Raw genomic sequence first — 13740 nt, forward strand, 5'->3', positions numbered from 1 at the left:
TGAACACGCACACACACGCACGCACGCACGCACACGCACACACACACACACACACACACACACACACGCACGCACGCGCACACACACCAGATGTGACAACACATGTTGCAAGTGCCTGAGACAGCAGCAATGAGGAAGTGAAGGAAACACCTTTCCCCAAGCTCCGATCATGGGGCCACACACTCCGAGTTGGCAGACACACACACAGCACAGGGTTCGGTATTGTACGTTACCATGTGGTCGACAGTGTCTCGTCAACACTGGGGCCCCTGCTCTCACAACTCGGGCTCTGTGGGAGAATAATCCATGACCGAGCAGGCTGCAGGGAAACACACTGACAGAGAGCCAACAAATCTTCCAAGTGCTGTTATCACACTCCCTGGGTTTTTTTTTCTTCCCTCCCTCCTTCTTGCTTTATCCCCTCCCCTTTCTCCATCTCTCCCTCCCTCCCTCCCTCCCTCCCTCTCAGCAGGTCCTTCCAGATACAGACAGCGACTCGGCCAGTCAGACTTCCTGACATGCCAACGCTGTGCTGCTTCAGCGGCCAGCGGCGACCGACCACGGGGCGCCTCACTCCCTCTGGGAAAAACCAGGTTCATTTACTCTGGGATCTTATTTTAGTTGCTCCTTCAGTCTTACAGCCGGGCGTGAAGTTTGTTTAGTGAGCTGCCCTCTAAATGTCTGTGGGAACTGATAGTGAGCACTTCTTGCTTTGATTTTTGTGTTGTAAAATGATTATTATATAAGATACTCTGGAACGGGTTACGTTTTCTGTGAGACTCGAAATCTTCTGAAAAATAATATTTATCCAAAAGAAAGAAAGAAAGAAAGATATAATATATATATATATATATATATATATGTAATATCGTTAGCCAGAGACAGCGTGGTTTTAGAATAACAAGCAAATGACCCTACAGTCTTCAGGTACATAGTGTTATAGATTGGAAAAATAATAACAGGAATGTTTGCTCTAAATGATCTGTGCCCTAGAGTTAGTTAATAGGTTGTTATACCTTGCTGCAAACATGTGCAATCATTATTGCACATGTTTGCAGCATGTCAAATTTGATGTATCATAGGCCAATATCAATATATTTTACATTTTGTTCTTCCTTTTTCCCCCAAGTTGACAATAAGGATAGACTTTATCGAACAATCTGATTTTTTTTAAATTGCCTTTAACCAGTGCATGTTTGGAAGTTTGCTTTATTTATTTTCTGGCGATCGACTGACCCATAAATTTAGCAACTGTTGCAGGTCTAAACTGGCACAAGATATCAAAATGACTAATCTGACGAATTCCTGAAGCAAACAGCACTGTCCTTTTCATCCATCTTCAAGCATTTAAAGCCACCATAAGAAAAAAACTGCCATATCTACTCTCCTACTTTGTCAGATATGAAAACATTTTCTCTGAGCCATCTGCTCTCTGGCTCCTCTGTGACTTTCCACTCCCACACCTGCTGAGTGTGCTTCTATGATTTCCAGGATTCATTCCTTCACACCCGTTCAGGGAAAAGACTCAAGGTCACGTATTAAGTAGTGTCCGTGGTTGTTTCCTTGTTTTGGTAAGAAACCTATATCTCATAGCAGTGACTGAGAAATATGATTGTTTTCCACTGCACAGAGTTGGTAGTGAAACAAGGTGGTGAGTCAGAACAGACTTCTCAGAGGGACCGAGATAAGGATGAAGAGTTGGACTTTTTGATGCATAAGGATCAGAAGAGGCCCAGATGATAAGGTTTTTCTTTCTTGAACATATGCATACAATGTCAGTGCTGAAGATTTCACACAGCTGAATCCTCTTTATTATCATAATAATTAGTACTGCGACTAACAGTTATTTTCATTAAATATTAATTGTTAAAGTGGCAGAAAGCGATTTTTTGGGAAAGCTTGTCTCTCTCTCTGGTGTTGTTGAGGAGGATCTTACTGCACTGACCGCAGCATCGGGTATGGGAGGCCGACGCGCTAACCACAAGGCTACATCCCCTGAGTCACAGCATTATCCGCTAGCACGTCTCTTAAGGTGTCGGGAGATAGATGGTGTGGTCCACACCATCTATTTTGAATTAAATTCGCTTACTGCCCCTTTAAGCCCCACTTAAAGGAACAGTAAGCTGTTTTTTCTGACCAACAACAGCAAATCATCATGAATGAAAAGCTAGTTAAAGACCGTGTATGGAAATTTTGTTTAAATCAAAACAGATTTTTGTGTTGATTGATCAGTAAGTGAATCAAACAATTGTTTCAGATCTCATAAGAGTGTGTGAGCAGCCTTTTATCAATAAGTGCAAGCCGTGTACAGAAATGAAGGGAATTTGCATGCCGGTAAAACCCACTGTGCAGTGCCTGACCCACATCAAAACACTGCATGATCTTATTACATGCCATTATGCAGGGGAACAGCCTCCAGCCACCATCATAACCGCCAATCACAGGTTATTATGAACTGCTGAAGTCACGTCAAACTGTGCGAACACGTCTGTTCCCAGATCTGTCCCTGGGGGCATTGCAGGCTTCTTCCACTAACGCATGACAGGTATGCACATGCAAATCAGGGACTTGTACATACTAATGAATCTTATGAAGGCATAAATAAATATTGAATTGAATGCTTTCCTATTGGTAGTAATGTATTCACATTGTACTGGAAAGATACAGATAAGGTACAAAAAGAAACGTTTCACTGCAACTCCAAACAGCACAGGATATGTTGCACACATGGTGATGACTCAAAGCCCCTGCTTGTGGCTTCTAGAGGCAGCAATGTCTATTGCACCTTGCAAATCTGAAAGGTTAAGATATAAGTATACTCGTTTAATACTCCTTGACAGCCCCCCCCCCCCCCCAAAGCACTGATGGTGGTGCTACAGGAGATCTCGTCGGGTCACCAAAACCATTAGGAATCATCTTCAGGGGGCCATAAATATCCGCATATGTTGCCATGTCACGTAAATGAATGATCCATTTGACTCGGCTGAAATGTCATGCACATTTATAGACGCTAACAAATAGAGCCTACGCAGATGTGGTCAACAAAAGCTGACGGCGCCCTGTGTCACCTATTATAATCTTATTCTGCTCGGCGACCAAACATTCCTGCAGCGTGACTCAGTGTTACCGCTCGTACTGTTCATGTTCGGCACGCACAAACTACACCGTGGTCCTCGTGATCTCATTTATCGCCAAAATACACAGGGCCGAGCACGGCAAATTTAAGAAGGGGTTGTATTACAGTCTCGGAGACGACAAACCAGCTTCCCGAGAGGAGAGGGAACTGCATTAGGGTCTACAGCAGCGGTAGAAAGTAGGTGGGAGCGTGTCAGCAGAGCTGCAGCAACTGCGTCAGCGGCGACTCAGAAGACCCTCGGGCACAACACTGGATCGACCGAGTGGATCGCCCACGACCTGCCGGCATTCAGAGTCCGAGATGCACTGTTATGCGAACATAGCCTTGAAGTGTAAACATGTGCTCTTGTGGTTTTCCTTTTTCACCGGTAAAAAGTCGAATTCATGAGAAAAAAATAACCACCCTTGTTGCCCAACGGTTGGTCCGGTCTGGCCACTGAGCTCACGGTGGTCAGTGTTACCTACCGGTAGCGAATGGTAGCTTTCAATGCGATGTAACGATTATGACAAATTCAATTTTCGCTGTAGAAATTTGACTAAAAGCATTAAAAAATAAATATGCTTGAGGCCGCAAACACGAGGCGTTAAGAAATCCTGTGTGGACAGCTGGATTGTTTTAGAACAGATGCGTATCTGTTCTGTCAGTCATGACAGCTGGAACGGTAATTACAGGTCGAGTTTTTAAATATTATACTTAACCCCTTAAACCCATTTTGCATTACAATGAACGTCAAACATCTAGTAGTAAGAACCAATTCCTTAAAAGGTGCTATACTTTAACAGTAACTTCGTATTGGGTAAGTTACGCGACGGGCTGCTAGCTGGTTATCGCGCTAACTTCGGCAGAAGCAAATAAGCGATTTGAACGTTGTTGCTTTCCAGCGCCGAAGGCGGGTGAGTGAAGGCATGAAGTTTGGTGCCGAACACAATGAACTGGCCGGTAAATACCAAGGTTGGCCATGTAGCAGTGGCCAAAACCTCACATTAGGGGTGTAACGACACACGTATTTGGTATTGAACCATTCGGTACGGGGCTTTTGGTTCGGCACATGACGCGAACCAAACTGTTCGTTTTCATCCTCAATAAAGCTTAAATTGCGTGAAATATAATGTTCGAGCCCGCACTACGTAACCGGCAGCGTGTTGTCTGCTAACCCCGCCCCCCCCCCCTCCCCGAAGCAAAACATTGCACTCTCCGGTGAGGCACGGGAGGCCCGCTACGCTAAGCTAGGTCGTCGCAATGAGGCTAGCAGTGTGGCTAATATGGCTAACGTCAAGGCGCTACGCAAAGCCAACGGCATTAGCGTTACTTGTGTTACACGTGTTTTTTGTTCATAACTACCACAATACTACACTTTTTTTTTTGTTGTTTTTTAATAAAAAGATCTGCTCTTGTTTCGTACGCCGCTAAGAAGACACCGCGGAAGACGGCGTCATTGTTCAAGGTCAAAAAACATTTGACACTATTATGTTATTTAAAAATCAAGGACATTTCTCGGGCATTTCTACTTTTTTTTGACACCACTGTGTCGCATCAAACCCAACCGTGAATTTTGTGAACCGTTGCCCCCCCGACCCGACATGTGGCCCGACATGTGGCAGACTGGTCGGGAGGGGCCAAGGACCATTCTGAGATGGTTCTTCATCGGAGTTTTTAGCAGATGTGTTAGCATTTTATGCTACTTTGTACGTGGAATTAAACGTGTATTTCATGCCACTGCATATCCCAACGCCTTGATATGTAATTTCATAGCTTACGACACCTTATTATCGATAACAATAACAGCAAATACGATAGTTACAATTAGTTCCGTTCCATTATAATGCTATACAAGTGCAATAATATCAAAGATGATCCTATGTAGAGCACAACACCGTAAAAGGGAATGCCTTAGTACTTTTACTTTTGATACTTTTACATAATTACCAAACAATACTGTACTTTTATTCTAAGTTCAAGTATGACTGCAAGCCCTTTTTTCTCGTAGTCGGCCATTTTTCAGTTGCAGGGCACTTCTTCATTGGTAAAAGATCTGAATACTTCTTCCAAAACCGGTTGCCTTTTTTTTTTTTTTTGAATGGCAATCTAACACTTGAGACGCGTCTGTGCCAAAATGTACACTGCTTTCATTTGTGTATTCATTTAGGGGGAAACTGCACATGAAGAAAATCGTTATTATGGATTTGGCCAGAAGAAGAGTTTCTCCGGGCAAGTTGTCCTTGGCCAGATGTTCCTCGGGCGGCAAAACAATCCACATGCAGCCGAGTACGTGTCCGAGGGAAAAAAGGTTTGGCCAACCTCGTGAAGTTGAGTCGAATGTTCACCCACCTTAGTGTCCTACATGTGATCCCGCCAGACCTGGTGAAAGTCCAGCTGCTCCCATGAGGGCTGACGGTCAGCCCGAGTGTCTCCTGCGCCCGGCCGCCGCGTGTCTCTGAGCCCACCTGTTGCTCTCTCCTCAACACTGTGTCAGGGGGGAAAAAAACGGAGCCACCCCGAGGGCCCGGCCCTGGCCCTGGCCCCGCCTCCAGTGTTTGTGTGCACTATTGTTTAACGTGGAGCTTTCAAGTCTGCCGAGCTCAGAGCGTGCGTGTGTGCAGATCCCACAACATTTGGCGCGTGTGTTTGTGTGTGTGTGTGTGTGTGTGTGTGTGCACGCTTGTGCATGTGCATGTGTGTGTGTGTGTGTGTGTGTGTGTGTGTGTGTGTGTGTTGGTATGTGCAGAGGCTGGTTTGGGTGTGTATAAATAGCACGCTGGGGAGGGACGGAGGCCTCGCAGTGCAGCTGACTCAACACATTCTAGTCTGGGTGAGTGCTCATCACGCAGGGCAGTCGGGGCTGGTGCTTATTCAAAACATTGCAGGACTCTGTCGGCCACACTGCGGCACATAATCGCCCGGGCCTCATCGCAGCAGTCAAAAGAATTCACTTCAATTTTCTCAAGTCGTCCGGCGCTTGATCAACAACTTGCAGGCCCTGAAAAGAGCGAAACAATTCTTCCACTGCACCTGAGAGAGACTTCCAACAGTGCGGGACAGCACCAAGATTTCAAATGGCCAACACCGGTCGGTTAATCAGTTAGTCAATCGAAAGAAAATGAACCGTGCAAGTACTCTGACAATGAATGGATCAGGTCGGTTATTTTTCAGGGAAAAATGCCTAACATTCTCTGGCTCCGACATTTTAAAGACTTGACAAGTAATAAATAAGTATCTCGACGCTCGGCGGGGTGCTCCCATATTTTTTCACCTGCTAGATGCTGACTTCAAGACTGAACAAACTGGAATCGACACTTTCTTCCAACACAGATGAAACCTCAACTCCTTTCAACTCAGACAGTCGAGTCTCATATGCATACAGGGCTGGCAGACACTTTAACCTCTTTACAGTGTTTCGGCCTCAGTTTGAGCTGCACTACAACTACATACTACAGAGTCAGGAGAGATATTTAAATCATATAGTGCAGGAGACTGCAGCACTACCCTCCATTGGCAGTGTCTATCTATCTATCTATCTATCTATCTATCTATCTATCTATCTATATCAAAGTTTGAAAACTTAAAAAAAGTCAGGCTTTCCCAAAGTATCTTGTGAACCCTATCCGATTAGGTCAAAAACACATGTGTATAAATATGATGATGATGTATAAAATGGGGATTAACGACTGATATTCAAAATTTGATTACATGTGTCACGCTGCAAACATGAAATATAGAACTCAGGGCATTATCATTAGTTACTATCCCGTAACTACTTAGCCTATTTGTAAACAGGCTGGGTTCACAATGTTTGCACTGGCTGGAGAGCAAATGGTAACTGGATCTTTAGGGCAACACCCAAGACACACATTGTCATGTAAATGGTACTAGAGTGGAATCATTTACCAGTCTGGTCACTCATCTAATCATCATGGTTGTTAATGTTGAAGTTATGTGTGCGGATGGAACGCTGACATCAGTCAAGTAAGACGGCACTGCTGATCTGTCCTGAGGTAAGATTCTAAAGCGAAAGAATAATGATAAAATAATTAGCGTTGGGTCAGATTACTTTCAAATGTACTGAATACAAATGACATGGCAATTTTTTTATTTAGTAGCGTAATTCCATTGGATTACAAAAATAATCTAATCTGAATAGTTTTTGATTGCTTCAAAATCAAACATTGAAAATATTGCATAGTTATTGCATCTATAAATCCTTAAAAAATCTAACATTAACAGAACTGGCAACCCAAGAGGAATATATTGAGGAATGTATACAGTACTATATTGTTGAGTAATGTATAGAACATGCAGTAGAACATTCAGCATTTAAAAATCAAAGTAGCATCACACACAGATGCTGGTATTAACAGCTACAGGAAAATGAGTAGTGACCTTTAGTGGGTAAACAGACCGAGCTGCTCCGATTCCCTCCAAGTCTTGAATTTAAATATTTTGTAATATTCTAAAGAATAATCAAAATATAATCAAGTAATCCTTGACAGCGTAACCATAATCTAATTACACATTTTTCCAAATGTAATCTGGTCTGATTATAGTTACTTACTTTTTTTGTCTTATTTTATCTGATTACATTTTCTTCTTCAAACCGCTCATGAATGAGTCCCAAAACCAAGCTTTGTGAAATATTTCTGTTCAAATACCATATTTTCATATTCAATTCCAGCCTTTGCTATTACTTCCTTTCTCACCTGCGAAGCCATGTTAAATATATTGGCACTAATGTGAATGGAAGACTCACGACAACAAGACAAAGTGAAAAATTCCTAAAGGACATAAATATTTAGGCTTTTATAAATCCATTTTTGTGCACCCATATGATATCGATTTGTATTATTTTGGGCCAATGTTTGAAGTCTCTGCCACAAATTGTAATTAAGACATTAAGGACAAAACATTTTGGAATTGTAGTCATAGGACCTAAATGGTATGTGGTTTGGAAATGGGAATGGCCTGACATATGGTTACTTAGGGTACAAAGTGCCAGTGTACTATTACTAGTAAAAAACTACACACAGATTTGAAAGATATTCCACCAGTCCATTATTTTCCATTTAAAAATGGCTTTTTTCCCCCCATGGTAACTCCATTATTATTGAATCCTTGTGTCACGGGAATCACCAGAAACAAAGATTTGAGAATTGTGTCTCGATAGCAAGGTCCTGGGTTTTGAAAATATGTGATATATTTTGATATAACCTCTGGTTTAAGGTGAAGTACGTGTTGTCCTGAATGGGCCTGTTGAGCGCCAGTGGAAGTATCTAAATGTGTTTCCACATGAAAGGTCGTGATGTGTTTACACATGTAATTAACAGTGTGCGTGCGAGATCCACATGTTGAATCATGTCCACACAGTGAAGTCATCAGTATCCGCATGGCATTAAATGATTGGAATGAATGAATGGATGTCTTTACCCCAGTCAATATTTCAGCGGCTGGGACACACACAAGTTCTTGCTTTTACTTTTTTATGTGTGTTTTCCTAGAGGTAAATTAATACTTGGACAATACATTAAGCCAGCGAGGGGAATGTCCGGCCCTTGGGCTGTATATTTGATGCTACTCGCAATTCATAAATCCAAAAAAGAAACTCAGGAATGCCCAGAGCAACCATAATCATGCATCACATGACCACTTCTCCCCAGAGAAGAGAATAAGGGAAAACAGAAGGCGCGTGCAAGCAGGTCGGTATTTACACTGTACTTGCACTTAAGTTTTACATTTGCAAATTGATGTTGTCAACGTTTGTAACGTCGCGAGCGACGAAACAGACAAATCTCGGGCATCACTGCGGTTGGACACGTGCGGCTGAACTGGTTGAGTTGTGAGGACACGCCCTCTGGTGGAGATGGTATCCACTCTGACAGAGACGTCGCTGTGACCTTGTGCAGGCGGGTTTTTGTGGTGGACGAGCCAATAGCTGAGAACCGTTTGATACAGGAGAAGAACTGTTCTCTTTCCAAGTCATGCGTGCTGTGTCAAGTGCCCCTGGAAAGAAAAACACGGTGCAGTGTTTTCCCATTAATTGACCTGACGGTGTCAGCCCACCAAAGTCTCCTTATGATCCACTTACTCTTCTCATAACAACAGACGTATATGGTAAATGGACTGTATTTATATAGCGCTTTTTCTCGTTTTATTGGCTTTAGAGCACAAGTCACATGCACTCACACATTCATCAAGCCACTTCTATCACATATCATTCATACAGTGCTGACACTGCAGGCCTAACGCAGATTTTCAAACGCCATGCATGTGGACATTGTCATCTTTCTTCTGAAAAAAACTTGAGTAAAAACACACATGAAAAAAGTTATGTTTCCTTTATACTTTTCTTTTTTGTTTGTATTTGTTCAACTACTACAGCACTACACATTATTTTTTTTATAAGGAGCCTCTTTTGTTTCGTATGTTTAAAGTTAAAAAAAAAACATCATACTCTATTATGTTACTTTTATACATTTTTAAAAAAGATTAATTTTAAAAAAGGAAATTTATCTGGCATTTCCTTTTTTGCTGTATCGAAAACATACCGAACCGTGACGCCACTGTGTCGGACGGAACCCAAGCGTGAATTTTGTGAACCGTTACACCCCTAATATATATATATATATGAATTGAATTCAACAGCTTATTGCCTTTGACATCATTACGACTATTCCAACTTCAACAATTAAAAACCCAGGTTCCTAGACATAAAAAACCCATTCCCCATCCCTGTGTTCATTTAATCTGGATTCGATTACCATTAAAATGCTCTCCTCAGGTCTTGCACAGGCTGTATATGCACGCTCCCACACATACACTCATAGGTTGTAGGCCAATAGATCGATAACCCTAACCCTCTCTCGGTGGCAGAGCATCTGCTCCACTGCTGTTTGACCAAAAATATTAGTATTCAGAATAATATTACATGTCGAGCAAAGTATCAGCCCGTGGAGCCACATTTACCTGTATGAACTGCGGTGTGACGTCAGCTGTCAGGAGCCAGGTCTCCAGTCTTGGGTAGCGAGTCAGAGGTTCGGGCCTCTCCCGCTCCGGTACCGTCTGCTTCCACTGCAGCTGTGTCCACATATACTTGGTCAGCGTCACCTGCAGGGGAAGCCATCACACCATACACTGCTTCAACTCCGTCTTACTGAGGTGTAACGGAAGGTTCTCCAAACAGGAGAAACACTTTTACAATACAACCCCCCCCCCCGACACCAAGTAGAAACACGGGTATTTAACAGAAATTAGATACACATGCTAAACATATCGTCTAACGTTCCATATTGCACATGAACCTTTAATGCCGTGGCGACGTGTCTTTCATTCGTTGTCCGTCGTCCCAATTTCTCAGGTCTTAAATTCCAGACGAGTGCGAGACACCTAATCAAAAGGAGCTCCATCAACTACAAATGAGACAAAGTGAATTCCTGTAGAGCGGTAGTGAGAAATGACAGTTTGAGGAAATCCCCCTGACTCATGGTCCACACCAGGTGTCTGTTTGAACTGCTGAAGTAAGTGTGAAGCTGCTGCACGAGCTCGATCTAAACTTCACGGACCTTAACTGCATATAAGACGATGAAGGCTGATGAACAAAAACCACACTTTTGAACTTAATGAACAAGACAAATAAAATTGTGGATATTATGGCATTGTACAGAATATATCAGTATTACCTTCACCTTTACCTTTACCGACTGCAACGTGTCAGTGATACTTGAATACACATACTGTTGAGTATTAATAACATTACAGTCTGAAAGGGGCATGAAATCTACAAGTACTTTTGGCACTTCAGGTATACTTCAAGTACTTTGCATAACTTCTACAGTTCCGAGTACTTCTCCACCACGGCAGGAGTCTTCTACTGATGCGTTGTAAAGAGCTCTTTCAGTGTACAGTGTAGAATGCCCACGCTATGTATATATGTGGTGTCAATTTCTCATATAATCATGGATTTAATATATAGTGTTGGTTTAGTCATAGGGATTCTGTACCTTAATTATTGGCAATGTGGTGATAATACCTATGAAATGTTACCGCGTGATTGGAGTGGTTGCGGTTTCCTGGCGAAATTGAATATTAATAATGCTATCGTGAGGCGTGGGTCTCGTCCGATTCTTAGCAGACAGAATAGGGACATGGCCTCTGTTTCATTCCTTAGACTCATACCCCTGGAGAATATCTCTAGGAAAAAAAATGGGGAATTGGACTTTTACCCTGGTATGGAGTTACGTTCTTCGCAGACCATATTGACACTCTGACGTATACCATGTCCATGTTTGCTAATGAAACGATGAATGGCCTCACATACCAATGTTAAAGCATGAGATGGCTTTTAAATTTTCCCGGGGCTCGATATGGAGGGGTGTGTGCAACACTTATCTCAACCGGGGATTACCGTGCAACTCTTATTCCTGATAATTCTGATGACGTCACTTCTGTCATCTTTGCTCTTGAAACAACTCGCGATGCATTCGGATTCTCTTTCGACAAGTGGCTCTCAGATGAGCTGGGCCCGTGGGGTGCAATGTTAGTCCAAATTTGAATCCCCGTTTCAATTACCTTTGGTATTACTCTCCGTATTTGTACATGCACTCTAACTTGCATGAAAGCTCTCCTGTACAAGTGGGTTGGCGACGCTGTGTCGAGTCCTCGTTTCAAAGGCACGTATCTGGCATGTAAACGAGGATGAAGTACCACATATGTTTTCTGAAGCTGAATCACGCAGTATGGGTGACTGGCCTCCACCGTACGTAGTTCTGGCACCTATGTCTAGGAATACTTATACTGTTTCCCAAGAGTTTGATGTGTTAACTGTGTAGATGTATCAGTTTATGATGTGTTTACCTGAACCGGAATTGATGGGTTGTATTCACGGATGTTATGATAAATTCATATTTTCGTTTGGGAGGCCATTTTACGGCCAAAGGGGGAATTGTGGTGGCAATTTCTCACATGATCACGTATTTCTATGTGGAGGGAAGCCGTGATAGGAGGCAGCGCTGCCTGCAGCCAAACGTATTACTCCCTTGTCCTTGAGTGGCCAGAGGAGCGATGCACTGGTGCGTAAAGACCCTCGGATGTAAACTGGAGGGTGTCCGTTCGCACGGAACAACACCTGCACCCGTCCGACAGGGATGAGGCCGCAAGTGTCAACATACCGTTTTTCTCACTAGATGAGGGAAAATTCCGGGGCTCGCCAGATGACTGCACAAAGACTCGCTGCTGTGCAAGGAGCTGGGTGAGCAACATCATTTCTGCAGAAAAGCCTAAACAAAAGCTACTTTCAAAAAAAAAAAAAAAAAAAGGGTAAGACAACAATAACGGCCCAGGAGAGAGAGAGAGAGAGAGAGAGAGATGGGGGGGCTGAGATAAAACAAGAGCAGGCAGTTGGGAAACCACATGGGGCTTTCCTGACTATCATGAACCCTTTGCATAGACTGCCTTCGTCAGCCTCACATAACTGAGACAATCTGCCCAATGCACGATTGCCCCTCTCAATCTGGGCTGCTGGAAGGATAAAGCCAGGGAGGACTCTGTGAGGATTGGGAAAAGGAGGTTGTTCGTCACTATAAAATCCTGGCTGATAAAAGACACGGGAATGAAAGATAACGAGTTCAGTGCGATTCCTCCTATGTGGCACTACTGCCTCTGTCGGTTTACAGATAGAGACGGCGAAAGGACAGACAGCAGAGGTGAGAGAGAGAGAGAATGTGCCACGACAAATTGCCGTCATACCTGGGACCCGCTGTTGCAGGTGTGTGTGCACCAGCACCCATGTGGTATGCGCAAGCAACGCTGCAAGTCACTCAGAGTCAGGGGTGCTGAGCGAAAGCGTCCCAAAGGGGCGCGGCTTACAGAGGCCGGGACTTCTGCGCGAGGGATATTGGGCATCTATACAGTTTGAAATGTTGGATTAAGTTTATTTGTCGGTATGCTTATCTAATTCTTCTTCTGCCCGGTCATGCGATTCATGTTCTCTGTGTTTTCTGGTGTTGTTCATTCATACAAAAGCCTCGGGCGGTGACACCGTGGGTGGAAAACGGTGGTCGGGTCTATGGCAACCCCCCCCCCCCCCCCCCGAATCTGAGTGAGGGCACCTTGCTCGCAACTTTGATGAGAAGCATCTCAGGTCTCGTAATGTCCAAGTGATCATACATTAACTATGCAAATTGAAAAATGCTAGCTTATGGCATATTTTGATAAATGATTGTCATTATGGGTGGATATCACCGTCTAAAAGGTGATTTTATTTCCTTATTGATGTGCATTTATTTTATTTGCCATGCTGTAACAGTCCCCCGACTGTGACACCCTCTGCACCCCTACTTCCATCGTCCCACGGCATGTGCCAAAACTCGCCACATTTTAGCTGTCTTTTAAATGACTTTGGTTGAAGTTACTGCTCAATAGTTTCTAATCAATTATTTCTTATTAAAAATCCAATCAAGTGAACATCAGACTGCCACTCTGAACCTCATCACATCATGGAGGAAGCTCATCGCATCGAGTGGAGCCATTCTGTAAATATAATACAATGTCTCGTGCACTATTTACTAGAATTTCTTTGTTCACAATCCAGTCTGCAACGTTTGACTCAGACACCGCTT

At 43.4% G+C, this 13740-nt stretch overlaps 1 protein-coding gene across 6 annotated transcripts in view; it reads right to left on the minus strand.

Annotated features, from left to right (window-relative positions):
• LOC118299620 (kinase suppressor of Ras 1-like) overlaps window positions 1-13740 on the minus strand; it is a 34599-nt gene that overhangs the window by 18371 nt on the left and 2488 nt on the right. For 3 of the 6 annotated variants that reach the window (XM_047335373.1, XM_047335374.1, XM_035623473.2), the window contains exon 2: window positions 10091-10231. In XM_047335373.1, the coding sequence (XP_047191329.1) occupies window positions 10091-10231 (141 nt within the window). Of the gene's footprint in view, window positions 1-233; window positions 388-5464; window positions 5617-10090; window positions 10232-10425; window positions 11718-13740 lie in introns of those variants that run through there. The other 3 variants (XM_047335375.1, XM_047335377.1, XM_047335376.1) reach the window with 3 other exon arrangements.

This window comes from Scophthalmus maximus, chromosome 11, assembly GCF_022379125.1.
Source record: "Scophthalmus maximus strain ysfricsl-2021 chromosome 11, ASM2237912v1, whole genome shotgun sequence".
Classification (NCBI taxonomy): domain Eukaryota; kingdom Metazoa; phylum Chordata; class Actinopteri; order Pleuronectiformes; family Scophthalmidae; genus Scophthalmus; species Scophthalmus maximus.